Source organism: Bufo bufo, chromosome 4 (genome assembly GCF_905171765.1).
Source record: "Bufo bufo chromosome 4, aBufBuf1.1, whole genome shotgun sequence".
Taxonomy (NCBI): domain Eukaryota; kingdom Metazoa; phylum Chordata; class Amphibia; order Anura; family Bufonidae; genus Bufo; species Bufo bufo.
Window position 1 is genome coordinate 265,566,180 of NC_053392.1, and position 24,598 is coordinate 265,590,777.

Here is a 24,598-nt window from a genome sequence, read left to right on the forward strand (position 1 = left end):
TCGTTTATATATTTTCATATGTAAAATTGGTGAAGGGGGGTGATTTTAAAATTTTTATATTTGGTATTTTTTTAAATTTATTTTTATTAAATGTTTAACTATTCGCCCCCTTAGGGGGCTAGAACCTGGGATCTTTTAATCCCTTGTCCTATTCACCCTAATAGAGATCTATTAGGGTGAATAATATTTTTCACTGTCCCTGCTGCCTGTGCTTTGTGCACACAGCAGCAGGGAGCTTACCATGGCAGCCATGGAAGGCTAAAGCAGTGTCCTGGCTGCCATGGTAACCGATAGGAGCCCCACGATTTCTTATATGATTAACCCTTAAATACAAATGAACCTCCCTCCTTCTCCACTGTGCTGCTGAGAAGAACATGGGACTCGCTGATAGAGGAGCCATGTTCTCTAAGGCCTCTTTCACACGGGCGTTGCGGGAAAAGGTGCGGGTGCGTTGCGGGAAAATGCGCGATTGCAAAACATTGTAATGCGTTTTGCACTCTCGTGAGAAAAATCGCGCATGTTTGGTACCCAAACCCGAACTTCTTCACAGAAGTTCGGGCTTGGGATCTGTGTTCTGTAGATTGTATTATTTTCCCTTATAACATGGTTATAAGGGAAAATAATAGCATTCTTAATACAGAATGCATAGTACAATAGGGCTGGAGGGGTTAAAAAAATAATAATAATTTAACCTTAATCCACTTGCTCGCGCAGCCCGGCATCTCTTCTGTCTTCTTTTTTGCTGTGTGCAGGAAAGGGACCTGTGGTGTCGTCACTCCGGTCATCACATGATCCATTACCATGGTAAAAGATCATGTGACGGACCATGTGATGACCGGAGTGACTTCTCCACAGGTCCTTTTCCTGCACACAGTAAAAAAGGTGAGTTTAATTTTTTTTTTTTTTTTTTTTAACCCCTCCAGCCCTATTTTACTATGCATTCTGTATTCAGAATGCTATTATTGTCCCTTATAACCATGTTATAAGGGGAAATAATAATGATCGGGTACCCATCCCGATCGTCTCCTAGCAACCGTGCGTGAAAATCGCACCGCATCCGCACTTGCTTGCGGATGCTTGCGATTTTCACGCAACCCCATTCATTTCTATGGGGCCTGCGTTACGTGAAAAACGCACAAAGAGGAGCATGCTGCGATTTTCACGCAACGCACAAGTGATGCGTGAAAATCGCCGCTCGTGTGCACAGCCCCATAGAAATGAATGGGTCAGGAGCATGGTTATAAGGGAAAATAATAGCATTCTTTAATACAGAATGCTTAGAAGGTCAATTGAGGGTTAAATTTTTTTTTTAAAATGAACTCCCCTCCTCCAATTGATCACGTAGCTGCTGGTCTCCTGTTCTTTCTTCAGGACCTGTCAAAGGACCTGTGGTGAAATCACTGTGCTCATCACATGGTACATCACATGATCCATCACCATGGTAATGGACCATGTGATGAGCTCAGTGACGTCACCACAGGTCCTGAAAAAAGAGCAGGAGACCGGCAGCTGCGCCATCAATTGGAGGAGGTGAGTTAATATATATATATATATATATATTTTTTAACCCTCATTGGCACTGCGCCACCAATGTTTATTATACTAGGGTGTTGGGGGGGGGGGGGGGCGCACTGCGCCACCAATGTTAATATGTTTATTATATTTGGGGGGGGGGCGCACTGCGCCACCAATGAAGATAACTGACCTGTTAATACAAATACAGGAGGCGGTTGTCGCACCTGAAGGGTTAACTGCTGCTGATCGCAGCTCCCTGTCATAGAGGTCGGGTGCCGGCTATTTGATTATTTGATTCCGGCACCCGCCTCCTGTATTTGTATTAACAGGTCAGTTATCTTCATTGGTGGCGCAGTGGCCACAGCCCCTCCCCTACTCCTAACGTCTCCCTCCTTATTGGCGGCAGCACAGGGGGGAGGCAGAGACTCCTCCACTGCGCTGCTGAGAAGAACCTTGGTGGCGGGGCAGAGAACTATCAGCTCCTGTGCCCCACCGCTGTATTCAACTGCAGAGCTGCGGCGGCGGGTCTAGTGGCAAATGGCGACAAGACTAAAGTCTTGTCGCCATTTGTAAATTCTAAGTCGCATTGGCGACCATTTTGGTCGCCATCTGGAGCCCTGAAAGGGGCTGATTTATAGTTAATATTTCAGTGTTTTTTTTTTTTTTTTGTTTACTGTTTATTTATTAACTATTTCCCCCCTTAGAGGCTAGAACTTGGGATCTGTTGATCCCTTGTCCTATTCACCCTAATAGAGCTCTATTAGGGTGAATAGGATCTCACACTCTCCCTGCTGCCATGTGCATAGTACACACAATAGCAGGGAGCTTACCATAGCAGCCAGGGCTTCAGTAGCGTCCTTGCTACCATGGTAACCGATCAGAAGCTGCCACTGCCACCAATGTGGAGGAGGGGAGGGGACCCTGTGGCCACTGCCACCAATAATTTTAATACTGAGAGGGGGGGGGGGGGGAGAAGGGCGCACTGCGCCACCAATGTTTTTTATACTGGGGGGAGGGTGCACTTCGTCACCAATGATGGTTAGCCTTTAATACAGGAGGCAGCGCCGGCAGAACCACATAGCTTGCACCCTCTGACGGGAAGCTGATCAGCGGCAGTTAACCCCTCAGCGTGCTCCAAGTTCTGTGATACTAGACTGCGCAGCCCAGTATCGTGTTGAAACCGGTACAAAAGTATCAATTGGTTATCGAAATTTCGATACCCAAAACAACGCTAGATATGACACTTTTACTTTATAAAGTAGTCTGTGTACAGCTTGTATAACAGTGTAAATCTGGTGTACCCTCACATTAACTCCGCCATTAATGTCTAAACCGCTTGCAAGAAAAGTGAGTACACCTCTGTGAAAATGGCCAAATTGTGTCCCAAATTAGCCCCTTTCCCTCCCCGATGTCATGTGAATCGTTAGTGTTACAAGGTCTCAGGTGTGCATGGGGAGCAGATGTGTTACATTTCGTGTTATCGCTCTCATACTGGTCACTGGAAGTTCAACATGGCACCTCGTGGCAAAGAACTCTGAGGATCTGAAAAAAAGAATTGTTGCTCTACATAAAGATGGCCTAGGCCAGGAATGGGCAAACTGCGGCTCTCCAGCTGTTGTAAAACTACAAATCCCATCATGCCCAGTCTGCCTACAGCAGGGAATGATGGGATTTGTAGTTTTAAAACAGCTGGAGAGCCGCAGTTTGCCAAGACCAGTCAGAACAGGCCTCACCATGGTCGACCAAAGAAGTTGAGTGCACGTGCTCAGCATCATATCCAGAGGTTATCTTTTCAAAATACATGTGAATGCTGCCATAATAGATGCAGAGGTTAAAGGGTTGTGGGGTCAGCCTGTCAGTGCTCAGACCATATGCTGCACACGGCATGGAATTGTTCTGTATGGCTGTCGTCCCAGAAAGAAGCCTCTTCTGAAGATGATGCACAAGAAAGCCCGCAAACAGTTTGCTGAAGACAAGCATACTAAGGGTCCATTCACACGTCCGCAACAGTTTTTCGGTCCACAAATTGCAGATCCGCAAAACACTGACACGGCCATGTGCGTTCCACATTTTGTGGACCGCACATAGCCGGCACTATGATAGAAATGCCTTTTCTGTGGCTGCGAACAAGAGTAGGACATGTTCTATTTTTTGCGGTCCCATTTGAAAATCAATGGGTCCACACTCGTTCCACAAAATTGTGTAACGAATGTGGACCCATTTTGCGGACGTGTGAATGACCCCTAAGGACATGGATTACTGGAACCATGTCCTGTGGTATGATGAGACCAAGATAAACTTATGTGTTTCAGATGGTGTCAAGCATATGTGGTAGCATCTAGGTGAGGAGTACAAAGACAAGTGTGTCTTGCCTAGAGTCAGGATTTGGGGGGTACTATCTGTCCTTGGGGGGAGAGTATCTTAATCATCATGAGAAGACTTATAGGCCATTCATGCTCCTCTGGGAAGAAAGGGAGGTAGTTGAGCTCATAACAAGCTCTGCCTCTAATGCCACCAAATGTAAGGCAGCCTTTAAGTCAATGTTGAGCTCTTTAAATAGACCTTGAGACATGACTGATATTAAATAAGCCAGCACCTCATCTGCAGACAGCTGTTTGGGGGATTAAGCCACTGCTCTACACTGAAGCGCAATTGCCCCAAAACAGCTGTCTGCAGATGAGGTGCTGACTTATTTAATATCAGGGTGAACATTGACTTATAGGATAGCTGCCTTACATCTGGTGGCATTAGAGGCAGAGCTTGTTAAGAGCTCATTTGCATCCCTTTCTTGCTTATAGTCAAGCAGTGTGGTGGGAGTGTCGTGGTTTGGTGCTGCCCGTTGTGGGGTGATAGTTCATTGAGGGAACCATGAAACTGGACCACAGGGCAGTATTCCAACATAACGACCCCAAACACACCTCCAAGACGACCACTGCTTTGCTAAAGAAACTGAGGGTAAGGGTCCATTCACACATCCGTAGATGGGTTTGTATTCTAAGCTTTACAAAAAACGGAGTGTAATACAGGGCTTGACGGATTTCCTTGTAATCTAGGAGCCAGCTAAAAAAGCTAGGAGCCGTTTTTTTTGTTTTTTTTTTACAGTTTATAAAGCCTTATTTTCAGCGAAAAAATAACACCCCTTAAATTAACATATAAAGAAGTCTAGAACCAAACAACATGGGCATTGTTTATTATCAGTGTACTGTGATGTCACCAGAGGTCGCCCTACATTTTTTCTGGAAGAGTAAAAATACTCCTCTTACCATTTTTGAGGAGTATTTTTAGCCGATGAGGAGTAAGAAAGTTACAGTAATTCAAATAGCTAATACGAAAGCCTACATACCATTAAGGGATTGCTATTTATGCAGGGAAACCATTACCAGTATTCGAGAACTGTCTTCCATGCATAAATAGCAAATTTAGACAATTTAAAATTTTGCTGAGGTCACTGTTGCGCTTAGGGGTCGGTACCACTGAGGTCACTGTTGCACCCCCCCTTTCCCCCCCCCCCCCCCATGTAATAACAATCCTGGAGCATCTATTCTTATGACCTTATGTTGCATCTGTTATTCCTGTTATTAGTTATGAAAGACTTTCTGGCAGTTTGAAAGGTCTGTGCGGCGCCTGGCAGCACCTGATCTCTTACAGGGGGCTATGATATGCACAATTAATCCCCCAGGTGCGGCACCTGAGGGGTTAATTGTGCAGATCACAGCCCCCTGTAAGAGATCGGGTGCTGCCAGACAGCAGGGGGCAGTTATGTGTACAGTTCTCAGTATATTCTAACTTGAAGCGTCCCCATCACTATGGGAACGCCTCTGTGTTAGAATATACTGTCGGATATGAGTTTTCACGATCTCTCAAATCCGATGGTATATTCAAACATAAAGGTGTTCCCATGGTGATGGGGACGCTTCAAGTTAAAATATACCATCAGATTGGAGAAAACTCAGATCCGATGGTATATTAATAGGGACTCCTGACTTTCAATGTAAAGTCAATGGGGGACGGATCCGTTTGCAATTGCACCATATTGTGTCAACGTCAAACGGATCTGTCCCCATTGACTTGCATTGTAAGTCAGGACGGATCTGTTTGGCTCCGCACGGCCAGGCGGACACCAAAACGCTGCAAGCTGCGTTTTGGTGTCCGCCTCCAGAGCGGAATGGAGGCGGAACGGAGCCAAACCGATACATTCTGAATGGATACTTATCCATTCAGAATGCATTGGGGATGAACGGATAAGTTCGGGGCCGCTTGTGAGAGCCCTCAAACGGATCTCGCAAGCGGAACCCCACACGCAAGTGTGAAATACAAAGCTCCTTACTGTAAGGAGCCTTGTTATTGGTTGTTTCAGGCAGCAGCAGCATCGCTGCGCTGCCTGTGCCGTTCACAGCGCTCACTGCGCTGATGAATAGCAGGGAAAAGTCTAAGGCTCATCATTCATCATTCATGTCTTGTAAACTTATTTTGTGACTAGATAAAACTGAAGCAGCGCTGGGTTTGAAGAGGAATGTCCCTCTTTGCGGCCTGTATCCGCCGTCACTGCGGGATCACTGCCCTTCTGCTGTCCCGGATTATTTGTCCTGTCCTGGGGATAATGGAGTCGCTGTTGTCAGCGTCTCCGGGGCCGTCCTTGTGCTCCCTCAGCTGTGGACGCGCACAGAGTTCAGGCTGGGATTTGGTTCCAGCTCTTGCCAGAGCTACATCCTGTGCTGTGATGGGGAGGGGGTGGGGCTGCGGTTCTGTTTGTCGGAGGGATATCTGAGTCCTGTGAGTGCGCTGAGCCTCATGCACACGTTGGTGAAACACGGACTGTGTGATACCGGCCTGGATTTCTTCGGAGTGCAGGAGCGCACGGTGTCATTGGTTGCTAGGACGCCGTGCTCTTCCTGCTGCCACCGCAGTACAGTAATACACTGGTATGATCTATACCAGTGCATCACTGTACTGCGGCGGCAGCAGGAAGCGCACGGCGTCCTAGCAACCAATGACTCAGTGCGCTCCTGCACTCAGAAGAAATCCGGTCCGTGTTCCACGGACATGTGCATGAGGCTTTACGGTGATGAGACTGCTCCTCTCCGGGAAACGCTGGAAGAGTCTTCGTAGAGGAAAACGGCGCTGCTCCTGGTACATGAGGCGTGCGGTGGAGAGCGCTGCCACGTACCTGTCGCGTGTCACTCCGCGGCCAGCTGACCCTGACAGCCAGCGGGGAGACGGAGTGATGTCCCTCGGCTTAACCCGTCATGTGCACCGCCTGTCACATTGTTAGCCTCATGGTCTTAACCCTCCAGTGGCTGCGCCCGGCTGCTTGTGTGCTGGGCCTATTTTTTAAGCAGGGGCAAATACCCAGGCGCCAGGACAGAATTCCTGATCGCCATGGCGCCTGGGATTTGTTGAGCCCTGGTGTAATTTACTTTTAAAAAATGGAAACCTCTTTTAAAGGGCTTTTCCAGCTTTAAACCCTGCGGAATATGTTGGTGCTATATAAAGAAAGATGATTATGATTATTATTATTATTATTATTATTATTATTTTAAATGCGTCCCCAGTGTATAAACTTCTGGTTGAAGTCACGTGTACCGCTGTGGATTTCACTTTTTGCCTAGGGTGAAATCTGCAGACAAACTGCTGTAAAATCAGCGCCAGATGTGCCGCGGATGTTTTTTCCTGTCCGTTTCTATTGTAGCCATAGATAAGGATTTTAGGCTCTGCCAGTTCCAGTCAAGAACACAATCATCCTGCGCAATATGTTTTTTTTCAGTTCAGATGCTGAATAATATAGTGGAAGGCCTTAGAAATAGTTTGACGTAGCTGTTCCCCAGAACATATAAAATCCCCAGCTCCTTGGATCAGTTCACATGGAGCGCCAGGTTCGAGTTGTAGCATAAGAAAAGGCGAGGGTTTGGCCTCAGTGCAAACACTATATGTAGCTGATGTACACCGCAGAGACCTTGGAGCAAGTGTCAGCTGTCTTTGGCTGTCAGAATTGTATGGATTGAAAGGTTTATAAATGCTTTTATGCTCTGCTTTCATTTAATTTCAGAAATCTTTATTGTTAAATTCCACGAGGACACAATATAATGCACATTACCCTTTTATTGCTGCAAATAAATTTTATAGAAATCTCATTCCCACATTCCAGTAAAAATGTCATCTTTATAGTTTTTGCATATTAAGTCCTTTTTTTGGTAAATTCAGCACTTTATTTTATGAGTTTTACGTATACTGCCAATCGTTTCTCTGCGTATTGTTCGAGTGGTTGTTGCACTGTATATTATTATGGTAGAGTATGCCTTTGTCATTTTTACTTCATTTAATTAACCCGTCGGCAACCCTCACTGTTGTCACTTCAGTAAATGGCATTTATCATGTAGAGAAAGTTAATACAAGGCACTTGCTAATATATTGTTATTGTCCATATTGCCGTCTTAGCTGGCTGGGTTCATTTTTCCATCACATTATACACTGCTAGTTACCATGGTTACTACGACCACCATGCAATCCAGCAGCGGTGGTCGTGCTTGCACACTGTAGGAAAAAATGCTGAATTATGTGAGCTCCCACGCTCCTGGCCACCAGAGAGGTCAGAGAAATTTTGAAATTTCACCTCCATTTTCCGTTAATTCTTGTGGGACACCTAAAGTTTGTAAATTCGATTTGGGGTATTTGGGGTAATTCATGGGTGGTTTCTATTATGCAAGTCCCTCAAAGTGACTTCATAACTGAATTGGTCCTTTAAAAAGTGGGTTTTGGAAAGTTTGGGGAAAATTTGAAAAATTTTCTTCGAAAATTCAAAGCCTGCTGACGTCCTAATAAATGACATTTACCAAATTATGTCAACGTGAAGCAGACATATGGTTAATGTTAAATAATAAATATTTTATGATGCATCACTGTGTCTTAAAAGCAGAGAAATTCAAAGTGCAGAGAAATGCAGGTCTCCCAAAGGGAGGGGGGTTTGGCAAAGGTGCACAGTCCCTTTAAGTTCTATTCAGGCCTGGTTATGAAAGGGTTAGTGAAAAAAATATAAATATCTTTAAAGCGAACCTTTTACCTGCATTTCACTTAATAAACTATCAAAAGTACCTTATAGATCATCCTCATTGTGTTAGCACACGGTCTTGTCCCGCTTTTCTGCCATGTATATGCATGGAAAAATCGCTTTATAAAGTACTCTTCTCCAGCTCCACAAGTCACGGTAGAAGTCAAGGGGGTAGCTCTTCCCTCACTCCAGGCTGTAACTCCCCTGCCCTAACCCCGCCTCTAAGCAGTGTAATTGACACCCGGCTCAGTCGCCGGGACCGCGCTTGTACAGGCGGCGCATGCGCCGTCGGACTCGAGCGCGATCCTGTAACTGAATCGGGCATGTGCCGTCCCCGATGCCTGCCTGTCTTCTCTTCCTAACGCACCCGTGGACGGCGCATGTGCGATTCAGTTACAGGATCGCGCTTGAGTCCGACGGCGCATGCGCCGCCTGTACAAGCGCGGTCCCGGCGACTGAGCCGGGTGTCAATTACACTGCTTAGAGGCGGGGTTAGGGCAGGGGAGTTACAGCCTGGAGTGAGGGAAGGGCTACCCCCTTGACTTCTACCGTGACTTGTGGAGCTGGAGAAGAGTACTTTATAAAGCGATTTTTCCATGCATATACATGGCAGAAAAGCGGGACAAGACCGTGTGCTAACACAATGAGGATGATCTATAAGGTACTTCTGATAGTTTATTAAGTGAAATGCAGGTGAAAGGTTCGCTTTAAAACTGAAGCCGATCAGAAAAGGATTCAAGCCCTGGACGAAACGTAGTGTTCATAGTGTGTGTGTTCACATGCATGTTTTCAACGTTCCTTCTGACGATGGGACTTCTGGTGCACATCGCTATACATAGGAGTGAGCTCTGTATTCTCTTAAGTAAGGAAAATAAAAATTCCAAGTCTAAAATGTATTTTCTCTTTGCGTTTAGCGGCACAGATTCAACGTGAGAATCAGGCTGTAGTTATCACAGTAGTGTTACCTTGCCTATGGTCTTATTTATTCTTCTGAGAAGCCTGTGCGTGTCTGGTTTTTCCCTGCACGATGTGCAGTAATAACATGGAGGAGGAGATGAGCGACATTCTTCAGTAAATGAGAACAATCCTTTGAGTAAACAAGCGACAGGTCTGAATTTAAATCAGTCCTACATGAATGGGCTGTTTATTAAAGCAGTGTCCTGACAGGAGAACTTCTTAAGGTGCTTTTTCATGTAGGAGGTGAGAGGACACTGCTGAGAGAAGGACGGTTAGGATCATGGAATGTGGTGTCACTGATAATAGCAAGCGCATGCTGTTAATTTTGCTGTCCTGGCATATCGCCTTGTATTTTGCTTCTTAGTACTTTAAATAAAAGGCCATACAGTGCCTTCAAAAAGTATTCATACCCCTTTGAATTTAAATTTATGGGTGTATTTTATTAGGATTTTATGTGATGGACCAACACAAAGTAGCAAGTATGTGTGAAGTGAAAAGAAAATGATCCATGGTTTTCAAAACTTTTAATAAATACAATACAACGAGAGATATTGAGGGCACCGTCCTCCCACCTGGGATATCAAGGAACACAGCCCTGGCCTTCTCCGACCATCCAAGAAAACGGGGTGCGAAGATTAAGCAAGATACAATGAAAGCAAAATTGGAAAGATGTATAGCACTCGCCATCCGTGTTCACGCTTCTTTATTAGTAATGGCGGAGTTACATTCAGGGGCAGACTCACATGGAGTATCGGTATACAGCGACGGCCGTTTCGCGGTGCGACCGCTTCCTCCGGCTGTTTGATCCATTCTGGGAATCGTGTGTGCGCTGACCTATAGCGTCATAGGGGGGAGGGTTCAACCGACCCATCACTCAAAACCCCTGACGTCACGCCAACAGCGCACACCTGAAACACAGGCGCATCGATACATTGGTGCAAAATTTAAAAACAAAGATGACAAAGGTAAAACACAAGTTACAACAGTTTCAAAGAGTTACAAAAGGGTGACCCAAAGTTAATATGGGTACCAGAGATGACATCTAAGCCCTCTGGAGGTGAGCTGAGTAGAAAAATACAAAAATACAAAAGGTGTGTGTGTTTGTGTGTGTGTGTATATTGATACATTTGAAAAACAGAGACACATATATAACGCATCCTATTCAATGAATGCTGATAAATCATTGCGTTCATTAAGCCCTAAACATCCGGTAGCATCTGTTTTAATAACAAACCGGGCTTCCTTCTGGAGCAGGGTGCGGTGTTTGTCGCCTCCCTGAGACAGTGGAGGTACATGTTCCAAACCCGCAAAACGCAGGGCGTTTGCATCTCCTCCATGTTGGCACCGTATGTGCTCGATTAGGCGAGTGCGTCCCTTGCCTGTTTTTATTGAGTTACGGTGTTCTCGTACCCGCTCCATTAAGGATCTTTTGGCCTTTCCTATATAGAAGGATCCACACACGCAGATCAATGCATAAACTACATATGATGTTCTGCAATTGATAAATTGGTGCACACAATGTTCAAAACCTCCAAGGAAAATATGGCGGCCTTGAAACATATATCCGCACAGGGAGCAGTCACCGCATCGATAGTTGCCAACCAGCTTACCGAGTGACAACCAATCGCGCGGTTTCAACTCGCTGTAGCGGGTCCGCACCAAAATGTCCCTGAATGTGTGACACCTTTTAAAAGCTAGTATAGGTTTCTGGTCTAAAAATTCACCTAGATCTCCTTCTACCTTCAAAATCTCCCAATTATTTAATATACAGGGTGGGCCATTTATATGGATACACCTTAATAAAATGGGAATGGTTGGTGATATTAACTTCCTGTTTGTGGCACATTAGTATATGTGAGGGGGGAAACTTTTCAAGATGGGTGGTGACCATGGCGGCCATTTTGAAGTTGGCCATTTTGAATCCAACTTTTGTTTTAAATAGGAATAGGGTCATGTGACACATCAAACTTATTGGGAATTTCACAAGAAAAACAATGATGTGTCACATACCCTCTTCCTATTGAAAAAACAAAAGTTGGATTCAAAATGGCCGACTTCAAAATGGCCGCCATGGTCACCACCCATCTTGAAAAGTTTCCCCCCTCACATATACTAATGTGCCACAAACAGGAAGTTAAGATCACCAACCATTCCCATTTTATTAAGGTGTATCCATATAAATGGCCCATTCTGTAGTTATTTTTATACAGTTGGCCATGGAACTATGCTTAAATACGAACACAAATCTGTCCTTTTTCTCTGCATCATTTTTCACCCCACTCCTTCTGCGTTTCATCAATAATCGCTGCGTGTGGGCACTTGCCCTTTCCAAAGCTGTATCCAACTGCTCTGGCGGGTATCCGCATTGAATCAATCTATCCCTCAGTTCATTCGCCTGTCTCAGGAAACTTGCATCCTGGCTATTAATACGTCCAAGTCTTAAAAATTGTCCATAAGGGACTGACCTAGTCACGCTACGTGGATGATAGCTCCCATGGTGCAGTAGGGTGTTGGTAGCAGTTGGTTAGCGATACCCTTCGGTATGTAGGGCACCATCTCCCACAACGACGCGAACGTCTAAGAACTCTATGGTCGACCCCCCCCAAAATTGAGGGTGAACATCATGTTCATGTCGTTCGCGCCGTTGAGATGGGCCACAAATTGCTCGCACTGCTCCTGTGGCCCCGACCACACCATGAAGATATCATCCACATAGCGTAAGAATAGACTTATACAACTGAGGAATGGATTAGACGTAGAGAAGACATATCTGTTCTCGAATATGCCCAAAAATATGTTGGCGAAGGTACAAGAGACAGGTGTCCCCATGGCCGTCCCGTGGATTTGCCTATACCACTGATCATTAAAGAGAAACGTATTGTTCTCCAAAATGAACAACAGTGATTCCTCTACAAATTTTGAGTGATGGGTCGGTTGAACCCTCCCCCCCCCCCCCCCCCCCCCCCCCCCCCTATGATGCTATAGGTCAGCGCACACACGATTCCCAGAGTGGATCAAACAGCCGGAGGAAGCGGTCGCACCGCGAAACGGCCGTCGCTGTATACCGATACTCCATGTGAGTCTGCCCCTGAATGTAACTCTGCCATTACTAATAAAGAAGCGTGAACATGGATGGTGAGTGCGATACATCTTTCCAATTTTGCTTTCATTTTAATAAATACAAATCTGAAATGTGTGGCGTGCATTTTTATTCAGTCCCTCGAGTCAGTACATAGTAGGATCACCATTCAGTGCAATTACAGCTGCAAGTTTTTTGGGCTATGTCTGTACCAGCTTTGCACAACTAGAGGCTGAAATTCCTCTTTGAAAATTAGCTCAAACTCTATCAGATTGGATGGAGAGCGTCTGTGAACAGCAATTTTCATGTCTTGCCACAGATTCTCAATGGGATTTAGGTCTGTCTTTGGGTCATTCTAAGGCCGAATGCACACGGCCGTGTTCCGCGGCCGAGAGCGGTCCGTGGTATGCCGGGCTGGATTCCTGTTCAGAGCAGGAGCGCACGGAGTCATTGGTTGCTATGACGCCGTGCGCTTCATGCTGCTGCTGCTGTACAGTAATACACTAGTATAGATCTTACGAGTGTATTACTGTAGTGCAGCGGCGCCATGAAGCGCACGGTGGTATAGCAACCATAGACTCCGTGCGCTCCTGCTCTGAACAGGAATCCAACCCGGCATACCACGGACCGTTCTCGGCCGCGGAACACGGCCGTGTGCATTCGGCCGAACACTCTGACCAAGCTTTGATCTAAAGCAGGCGTGCTCAACCTGTGGCCCTCCAGCTGTTGTAAAACTGCAACTCCCACAATGCCCTGCTGTAGGCTGATAGCTGTAGGCTGTTCAGGCATGCTGGGAGTTGTAGTTTTGCGACAGCTTTACGGCTGCAGGATGAGCATGCCTGATCTAAACCATTCCATTGTAGCTCTGGCTGTATGTTTAGGGCCGTTGTCCTGCTGGAAGGTGAACTCCTGCTCTAGTCAAGTTTTTTGCAGCCTCTACCAGGTTTTTCTCGAGGGTTGTACTGTATTTGGCTCCATCCATCTTCCTATTAACTCTGATCATCTTCACTGCCCCTATTGAAGAAAAGAATCTCCACAGCATGATCATGCTACCACAAGATTTCTCGATGGGGAAGGTGTGTTTATGGTGATGTGCAGTGTTAGTTTTCCATCACACAAAGCGTTTTGCATTTAGGCCAAAAAGTTCAACTTTGGTCTCATCTGACCAGAGCACTTTCTTCCACGTTTGCTCTGTCACCTATAGGGCTTGTGGCAAACGACAAACAAGACTTCTTATGGCTTGCTTTCAAAAACTGCTTTCTTCTTGCGACTCTTCCATAAAGGCCAGATTTGTGGAGTACAGGATTAAGTTTTCCTGTGGACAGATTATCCCAACTGAGCTGTGGATCTCTGCAGCTCCTCCAGAGTGACCATGGGCCTCTTAGCTGCTTCTCGAATTAGGGCCCTTCTTGCTTGGGCTGTCAGTTTAAATGGACGGCCATGTCTTGGTAGGTTTTTGGTTGTATCATATTCCTTTTATTTTCAGATGGTGGATAGAACAGTGCTCCGTGAGATGTTCACAGCTTGGGGTATTTTTTATAACCTAACCCTGCTTTACAATTCTCCACATCTTTATCCCTGACCTGTCTGGTTTGTTCCCTGGTTTTCGTGATGCTATTTGATTGCTAATGTTCACTAACAAACCAGCTTCACAGAACAGCTGTAGTTATACTGAGAATAAATTGCACACAGGTGGACTCTATCTACTAATTAGGTTACTACTGAAGGCAATTGGTCACGCTGGATCTTATTTAGGGGTGTCTGAGTACAGGGGCTGAATACAAATGCAGCCACACTCAGATTTTTATTTATGAAAAGTTTTGAAAACCATGTATCATTTTCTTTTCACTTCACGCATACTTGCTACTTTGTGTTGTTTTATCACATAAAACCCCAATAAAATACATTTTTGTTTGTGGGTGTAAAAAAAAAATAAAAAAATTGGGAAAAGTTCCTGGAGTATGAATACTTTTTCAAGGCACTCTAATATAGCTCTGCAATGGCGAGCACCTTTTAAAGGGGGATTTAACATCTCGGACAATGAAGGCATATTACTAGGATATGCCCCCATTTTCTGATAGGTGCAGGTCCCACCTCTAGGACCCACACCTACATTGAGAAAATGGACCCCTGAAGATTGTGGAGGGTGCATTCTTTTCTATGGGGCCATGGAAAATAGCCAAGCCCTGGCTCAGCTTTCCGTCTGCCCCCTAGAAATGAATGGGATCGATGGCCACGCAAGCGCTGTGCGCTCCCATTCAATCCTTTGGGGAGAGTGCTTGGTGGTCCTCTGGCCACCACCTTCCCCGCCCCATTCTTAGTGTATGTGCTAGTTCCAGAGTGGGACCTGCACCTATCAGACAGTGGGGGCATATCTTAGCTATGTGCCCCCATTGTCTCAGATGGGCATACACCTTTAAGGGAGTAAAGGTGATTAGAACTTTCTTCTTTATATAGGCATAACATTCTCCAGGTTTTTGAATGAAAAAAGTTTGTTTACTGAATACATACATTTTACTAGACACAGGTGACCGTACTATATGTCCTATATGCTTATGTTTGTATATTTTAAGCACATCAAAGACTGCTATACTAAATATAGCTAAAAGTAATACCTGTATTTCATAAGTTTAATAAGGAAGAAAGTGTGAATTGACCCCTTCATACCTCAGTTAGGGAAGGAAGAATGTAATTTACAATCACTTCAGGTTCTCAGTAACTTTATAGCCAGCACATCTTTCACAGCAAGACATTATGCTGGCTTTTCTAAGCTGTGTTTATGATTATTTTATATATTTGTACAGGCTGTCACAGTAATCCACCTGCAGATGTCTATTAATATTACAGCCACAGCGCTCTTCAGCTCCAGTGGCTGCTAGCCAATATTTTACCTTTATGCATTACCAATGCTATCATCCAATGATGATCCTTTTAACCCTCTTTTATTACTTTGGGTGGTTGTCATTTACACTATTGGTTGCTGATACATCTGCATGTCCTCTCCAGCCAATTAGGTACTACTGCAAAGATCTCCATGAGTGTAGAAGTCCATGTACTGGACATTGAGCCCTCTTGAGAACTGATGTCACTAGATTGTTGGATTTTGAAGAGGACTGGCTATACTTCAGGGATCGCGCTTAGAGTATTAATACACATGGTCATTTATCCATTTCTGGTCGGGGATTTCTAAATGTATAAATGATCAAAAACTATGACTGCAGTGAACTTAAAATACATTTCCAGGTACAAGGCTTTAGAATGTATGGACTGTTCTGATTTATTCTAGCGGTTTCTTGTTGCCATTCATCATTGGTTTACCGCAATTCTCTTCCGAAACCTAATTATTCTCCATTTCATTATAGTGCTGCAAAGTGTGAATTAGTGTTAAGTTGACATTTCATGTATTGTCTTACAGCAATTTTTCCAGCTTGTGAAGTTAAGAAAACTTGGTCTTAGTGATAATGAAATTCAGCGACTTCCTCCTGAGATAGCAAACTTTATGCAGTTGGTAGAACTTGATGTGTCTCGTAATGGTAAGTCAGGAATTCTTGTTAGCTCTTACATGTTTATTCTTTTCATTAATCCCATGCTTTTGCCTAACCCTTAGGCTCCCAGCGCTGTACGTGTACAGCGCTGGGAGGGTCTTTAAACATGGCGCCCGCTCACGCGTGCAGCAGGCACCATAGCTGGCACGTCCCTGCTGTTTCAAACAGCAGAGACCTGCTAATGTCTGCGACCGGCAATAATGCCGAGCACAGGCATTTAACCCTTTTAGATGCCTTGTCCAAGCGCGATTGCAGCATCTAAATAGCGAAAAACCCAGAAACCACTTCTGGGTTAAGACCGGCTCCCCCCATGCGGACATCGGGGGAGCTAGGCCTTTGGTCTAATACGCTTAGTCTCTCTGAAGAGACAGCTGCATTTCCTATGTTGGCCTAGGTTAGATTCTCTCTGCTTTCTGTGTGCAGTGGATGGTATCTAGTCTCCACTCGCCAGATCTCGGAGGATTTCAAAGTAGACATTTAGCATGCACAGGAGAAAACTGGTAAAAAAAAATGCCAGATACAAGTGTTTAATAAATTTACATTATACAATCCATTAGTGGTGGCCGTACTTGCATACTATAGGAAAAAGCACTAGCCTATGTGTACTCCGATGGTCCCGGCCACTAAATTGGCCAGCGCTTTTTCTTATGCTGTGCAAGCATGACCACTACTGATGGACTGCAGCGTGACTGTAATGATGAAAAACGACCAGTGGATAATGAGATGAAAAAATGAATCAAGCCAGCAAAGGAAGCAATAAGGATAATAACAATACATTAGTAAGTGGCTTGTATTAACTTCCTCTACATAATAAATGTTTTTTTGAAGAACTGAGGCAACCCCTTTAAGACACGTCCATATCTTGTGTATCTGAAAGTTGTGAAGAATCCTTGTTCCTTTTCTTGTTTTCTGTGCTTAGTTGTCATTTTTTTGTGTTTAGGTGGGGTCCTCCTTCAGGACTCCAAATGTCTAGGTGATCATGAATGTTGAGAAAACAAAGTAGATGTCACGGCTATATGTTGTTGAAGAACATGTTGTGCACGATTTGGCAGAAGACCTTCTGTTACCTTTTGCTCTCTTGTTCAGGTTAACACCCTTCCATGAGCGATAAGTGTGTGCGATCGGACAGTTGTTTCCCTTTTGACTAATGTTTTGTACAGTGAAGTAGTTTTCCTATTCTTTGGTTTAAAGTCTTATGAGGTGAATAAAAAAAGAATTGGAAACGGAGCAACCTTGAAACTGGTTTTGCCGGCTATGCGTCTCTGTGGTAACAGACAACAAACCAACTGTGTCGTCTGATCCTTCAGTCATACCTTGCCATCTGTCATCTACTTATTGCTGACCTGACAAATGTAGATTAGCACGGTCATGGACAAATGGATGACTGGTTACCATGGAGATGTATAGTCTTCTTCTTCCACATATTCTTATATGTTATTAGTGCTTGAAAAACACTATTGTTGTTCCTCATATTCTTATATTTATAGAGCTTGAAAAGGTGCTATGGGGCACATTTATTAAGGCCGGCTTTTTAGACGCCGGTCTTAATAAAGTCCCTTGAAGAGGCGCCGGCCTCTCCATAACTTTGGCGCATCAAGCACAAGTTCTATATGTAAGATTGCTTCCTTGCTGTCTTCCATTTAGACCCTTTTCTATGCCTAAAACAGGTGTAGGAAACTGTAAATGAAACTGTCCCCTTCCCCGCCCACGCCACGCCCACAGTTTTAGACCTGGCGTGAGCGGGGCAAAGTTGGCAATAGCGTTGCGACGCTATCTGCGCCTGAAATACACCTAATATAGGTGTATTTCAGAATATTAAATGACCCCGAATGTTGTTGTTCAATCATTTAGTCTCATATTTTAAGATTATTGTGCTTGAAAAGCACTATATTGTTGTTCCATTTATTCTTATATTTATTATGATTATTATTCTTGAAATCCACTATATATTGTTGTTCCTCATATTATATTTATTATAGTTCTTGAAAAGCACTATACTGTTATTCCACATTTTCTTATACTTTAATGTATTTATTCTTCTCCAGTTTTCTGCAATTACCATAATACAGCCCAAACCGCTTAACGTACAGACTCCTTTCAAACTGCATTTCGAAGCTCTCTTTGCTGAGAGGTGTGCTATGTACTGTTGCAGTTGATCGGATTTGTAGTGTTTCATAAATTTACATAAAAAAAAAAAAAATTCTCAATAGAAATGAACAGCAGAATTTTGCGATTAATAAAGCCTGAACTGCTTAACTTACAGACGCCGTTAAAAGTGCGTTTGAAGCTCTCGGTGCTGAGAGGGGTATTATTATTTTTGTAGTTGATGGTAATTGTCAGTTTTAATACATTTTCGATTAAAAATAAAAAATTCCCTATAGGAATGAATAGCAAAATTCTGCGATTAATACAGTCTGCACTGCTTAATGCACATGTGCCAGTATTCGCTACAATTCTATATTCCGTATACTATGATTTGGATACATTCTAATGTTAGTATTCACTGCACCTCTAGTATTATATTCATTATATTCACTATATTCAAAATACCTTACCAAACCACATTATGCAAAGATTACTATATACCTTGAACCGTTTCAGTACATGTTACAATTGTGCATACTATTCAGACACATTTGGTGTCAGTATATACCGTACTTTTTTGCATACAATTTAAAATAACACAAATTGATTATTTTTAACTCTGCAATCATTACCGCATACTTTGAATTGTGCCAATATTCACAGTTCTACAGGGTGGGCCATTTATATGGATACACCTTAATAAAATGGGAATGGTTGGTGATATTAACTTCCTGTTTGTGGCACATTAGTATATGTGAGAGGGGAAACTTTTCAAGATGGGTGGTGACCATGGTGGCCATTTTGAATCCAACTTTTGTTTTTTCAATAGGAAGAGGGTCATGTGACACATCAAACGTATTGGGAATTTCACAAGAAAAACAATGGTGTGCTTGGTTTTAACTAGGGATCGACCGATTATCGGTTTGGCCGATATCGGCCGATATTGAGGATTTTGAACGTTATCGGTATCGGCATCTATTTTGCCGATATACCGATAACGTATTGGGAACACAGAACGCGCTGCTCTCAGCGCGTTGTGTGTTCCCTCCGCAGCACAGGGGAGAAGGAAGCAGTGTCTCCTCCCCCTGTGATGCTGCTGCCGCTGCCTCCAATGACAGGACGGAAGACAAGAGGAGGGGAGGGGCTGTGGCCGCTGCGACACCAATGAAGATGAGTCTTTCATTAATTCAAATACAGGAGGCAGGAGCTGGCTGCAGAATCACATAGCCGGCTCCCGACCTCTATGAACGGCAGCTGCGGTCCGCGGTAGTTAACCTCTTAGGTGCCGCGGATCGCAGCTACCGCTCATAGAGGTCGGGAGCCGGCTATGTGATTCTGCAGCCAGCTCCCGCCTCCTGTATGTGAAAGAGAGGTATCTTCATTGGTGGCGCAGTGCGGCCCCCCCCCCCTCAAGCCCCCTAGTATTAATCATTGGTGGCGCAGTGCGCCCCCCCCCCCCCCCCAAGCCCCCCAGCATTAAAGGGAATCTGTCACTAGCAATGTTTAAAAATTTTTTTTTCATGGATCCATGTTTAATAAAGTACCTTTTTTCCATCTGTGTTCTTCTTTTCCATGTCAGTCTTGTCCTTTCTTCTAAAAATCGATTCTTAGGATATGCAAATGACGCTGTAAGGAGCCCAGAGGGGCGTTTTTCTTTCTCCACGGTGCCCAGGAACGCCCCTCTGAAGTGCCGTGCCCGCCTAAATATGAAAACTACTAACGCCTCCATGTTTAGCTGAATCGCCTCCCAGAGGCGCGGCTAAGTCCTCAACATTCACCCCCCCCCCTCCTCAGCGCCGCGCTCTGCGAACACCCGATCCTCCTCTCGTCGGCGTCCCAAATCCTGCGCAGGCGCAGTGCCGGCGATTGCCTGCGCTCTGATAATACGGCTGAGGGCAACAGCTTCAACATCGTCACTAAGAATCGATTTTTAGAAGAAAGGACAAGACTGACATGGAAAAGAAGAACACAGATGGGAAAAAAGGTACTTTATTAAACATGGATCCATGAAAAAAAATTTTTTAAACATTGCTAGTGACAGATTCCCTTTAATCATTGGTGGCGCAGTGCGCCCCCCACCCCAATAGTAAAAACATTGGTGGCGCAGTGCGCCCCCCCCGCCCCTCAAGCCCCCTAGTATTAGTCATTGGTGGCGCAGTGCGCCCCCCACCCCTATCCCAATAGTAAAAACATTGGTGGCGCAGTGTGCCCCCCCCCCCCCTTCCCCAGTTCTAATCATTGGTGGCAGTGGCCACAGGATCCCCTCTCCCCTGCTCCTCCGATCGGAGCCCCAGCAGTGTAAGCCTGGGGCTCCGATCGGTTACCATGGCAGCCAGGACGCTATTGAAGCCCTGGCTGCCATAGTCAGCTCCATGCTGCTGTGTGCACAGAGCACAGGGCAGCAGGGAGAGTGCGAGATCCTATTCACTCTGATAGAGATCTATCAGGGTGAATAGGACAAGGGTTCTAGTCCCTAAGGGGGCTAAAAATTAGTAAAAAAAACAAAACACTAAAATATTAAGTATAAATGAAAAAGATTTACAAAAAAAATAAAATAATACACGTTAACAATAAACATTAATTTTCAGCAGATTTGTGTAGGAAATTTTTTTTTCCCTCAAAAATAAAAATACCCAGAATATCGGTATAAATTATCGGCTATCGGCCTGAAAGTTGACAAATTATCGGTATCGGCCCTAAAAAATCAATATCGGTCGATCCCTAGTTTTAACGTAACTTTATTCTTTCATGAGTTATTTACAAGTTTCTGACTACTTATAAAATGTGTTCAATGTGCTGCCCATTGTGTTGGATTGTCAATGCAACCCTCTTCTCCCACTCTTCACACACTGATAGCAACACCGCAGGAGAAATGCTAGCACAGGCTTCCAGTATCCGTAGTTTCAGGTGCTGCACATCTCGTATCTTCACAGCATAGACAATTGCCTTCAGATGACCCCAAAGATAAAAGTCTAAGGAGGTCAGATCGGGAGACCTTGGGGGCCATTCAACTGGCCCACGACGACCAATCCAGTTTCCCTCTTTATGCACTGAAGCTGGCACGTTCCCTGAGTTTTTCCAGCAAGATGGTGCACCACCACATTATGGGTGTCAGGTCCGAGCATTCCTAGATGAACAGTTTCCTGGAAAGTGGATTGGTCATCGTGGGCCAGTTGAATGGCCCCCAAGGTCTCCTGATCTGACCCCCTTAGACTTATATCTTTGGGGTCATCTGAAGGCAATTATCTATGCTGTGAAGATACGAGATGTGCAGCACCTGAAACTACGGATACTGGAAGCCTGTGCTAGCATTTCTCCTGCGGTGTTCCTATCAGTGTGTGAAGAGTGGGAGAAGAGGGTAAATGAGGGCTTGCAAGTGGGAGAAGAGGGTAAATGAGGGCTTGCAAGTGGGAGAAGAGGGTAAATGAGGGCTTGCAAGTGCCCAGGCCGCTCTTCCTTCTCACATAACCCCTCCCCAGCCTGTTGCTTGGCCCGCCCTGTAAGCCTCTTACATCATCCAGTGTACTGGCCGATATCCCGCCGGCGCATGGATGACGTAAGATGGGAGTCCCAGGCTATGAGCTGTGCGCTACGATTTGCCAGCGTTGCAGCAAGGGACAACCCTAATACAAAAACTCTGCCCAGTACAACAGACGGAGCTGCAGACACCGGAGCCTATACCGGGCGAACGGAGCGGCGCCCAGACATACTAGTAAGTGCAGGGGGACCCCTGGGCGCCGCTCTGCCCACTGATATAGTTAGTTTTTAGTTTTTAAACTAGTGAAAGGTCCTCTTTAAAGGCGCTGCAGACGAGTGATGGGGAGCAGGTAAGTATGCTTGCCTTCACAGGTCTGGAGGGATGGGGGAACAAAACGGTAAAAAAGCAGGACAATCCGTGTAATTTCTCCATATTGCATATGGAGGAGTTTAATCTCTTTGTAACGTGTAAGAATTATCTTGTTAGTGACCAATGTGAGCAGGTCAAGAAAAAGCAGTGAGTCCACCTCAAAACCACTCAGGAGTGCCCACCAACATGCATAAAGTCAAGACGATACACTATACAAATGCATGAACTTTGAGTGCAAAAATAAAGGAGATAAAAGCAGACAAAAAATCTTAAAAGAATGTGTCACCACAAAATCAGTCCAATCTGCAGGCAGCATGTTATAGAGCAGGAGGAGCTGAGCAGATTGATATAGAGTTTATAGGAAAATATTCAGTAAAGCTTTTCCTGAACTAAAAGGGGTATCCTGGTTACTTGAAGTTAAACTCTGTTTCAGTGCTAATCAATATAATAATGTCCTCAATACACGGTTATTAAAAGTTTTCTACTGTTTGCGTAAAGAAAATTACCTTTTATAGGCCTCCCTGTCTGATATTAACCCCTCATATTCCCTGGTTACGACCTGTAGTCTCTTGTCGAGCTACAGTTGAACTTGCGCAGTTCCTCCCTCTTGCGGTACTGCGTATCTGCACAGCGGTGAGAATGTGCAGAGATAAGTGCATTCACTTTCATCTGGACAGGGAACAGACTCTGCCCTGGGAACGCCCAACTCCTCCGGGAAACGCCTGTTTATGGGTGGGGCTATCGTTGGCTCCGTCCATTTCAACCCAAGACAGCCCAAACTTGGCGGAACTGTTTCTGAAAAACAGGGACAGTCCCTGGAAATTTGCAGATGCACACATGAATGCACCTGACCACCCAAATTATGGGAATTGTAGTTTCAAAACCTTGTTTCTGGTTATGTGGGCAGGCACTACAGCCATGACATTGTAAAATTGAATAGGATTGCAGCGAGAGCTATCGGGGTGAAGAAGGTTCAGGGGATTCACTGGAATGTGAAATAAATCGGGTTAGGTCAGCATATAGTTGGATTTTTAAAAAAATAGATTAGGTAACCGGAATACCCCTTTAAGACTGCCCCTGAGTCCGGCTATCTGTGACTGACAGCTGTATCTGCAGCCACACTTAAGACCCACATATACATAAGTGTATTGGGAGCGGCTCTCTTCCCTCTCCCTATTAAATACAAGTTTGGATTATTTGTGACAGCCGCGTTATGTTCTGTCCCAGTGCATCCACATTCATTCATTACATGTGGTGTCACAGTGCTTCATTGCGGTCATCATGTCACCATGCGGCTCATCTCATCTAATTTTCATTGGAAAATAAACTTACATTAGTGATATTTTTCCACTAATCGAGCACACACATGGAATTTCTTTCTGTAAATAGGATAGCTAGAGATTATTGGCTTCATTTGGTTTTGGAGGATTTTACAGGAAAACGGGAGATTGAGCAGCATGTATAGAGGTCTTTGCTGTTTCTGGCTGGATTATGCTTAGCCGGGCTTGTTTTGCATCAGGTTTGGTCGTGTGACGCAGCTAGGATTAAGCACTCGTCTTTTGGTTGCAAGTGAATTTGTACGGCATATGCCCTAGAACATCTGGTCTACGCTGGAGACTTCCTTTTATGCTTTGTAGGCACACGTCCTATTCTCTTCAGTGTACACTTGTCTCATGACTAAGGCATATTCAATGAAGATGAGCATCCAAGGCTGTTTTGAGTTCTTAATACCATGTCTAATAAAACAAATCATCTGCCCGGGAAGGTGAATTACTGCTGCTTCATCTCAGTATATAAAATGCCAATCTCTTGGTACTGAATAATGCATGAGATCTATTAAACTGATTAATGTGCTGCTGCTCCCACAGTGCTCCTGAATAACGGGTGAAATATCCTGATAAATCTCAAATTCTCAAAAAAGACTCCTTTAAAAAAAAATATGGAGGTCACTGTTAAGGGTGCCGGGCAATGTGGAGGTCACTGTTATGGGGGACAGTTAAAAATAAAATAAATATTGCGTTAATGCTGGGGTATACAAATCCTATAAACACACAAACAGACCAACACTTGATACTCTGTCCGCGAGTATACAACAAAGAGACAAAGAACTACAAATAAAGTAAAAAAGTAATGGGCTTCCTTTGTTTACTGATTTTGCGACATTTCAGCCCAGCACAATGAGGCATTTTTCAAGCAGTGTGATGTACCACATCAAGGTATACATATATACTCCGTGTACAAGTAAAAAGATTATTATTAGGTTTTACAGTGACATAAGATTGTGATATGCCATATTTTTCAGACTACAGTATAAGATGCACCGGACTAGAAGATGCATCTAGGATTTAGAGGAAGAAAAAAAAAAAAATTATTATTTTCAATCAGACCTCAGGTCAGACCCTCAGTCCTCATTGGACCCTATTCTTCATCAGACCTCAGATCAGACACCAAAATTAGAACCGCAAGCTCCATCAGATCAAACCTTCATCAGCCGCCTCTAAACTTCTATTACTCTCTTCCTCCTT

At 44.5% G+C, this 24,598-nt stretch overlaps 1 protein-coding gene across 1 annotated transcript in view; it reads left to right on the plus strand.

Moving 5' to 3' along the window:
- LRRC1 (leucine rich repeat containing 1) overlaps positions 1 to 24,598 on the plus strand; it is a 229,278-nt gene that overhangs the window by 77,577 nt on the left and 127,103 nt on the right. The window contains 1 exon segment of the mRNA XM_040428569.1: positions 16,012 to 16,129. Within this exon segment, the coding sequence (XP_040284503.1) occupies positions 16,012 to 16,129 (118 nt within the window).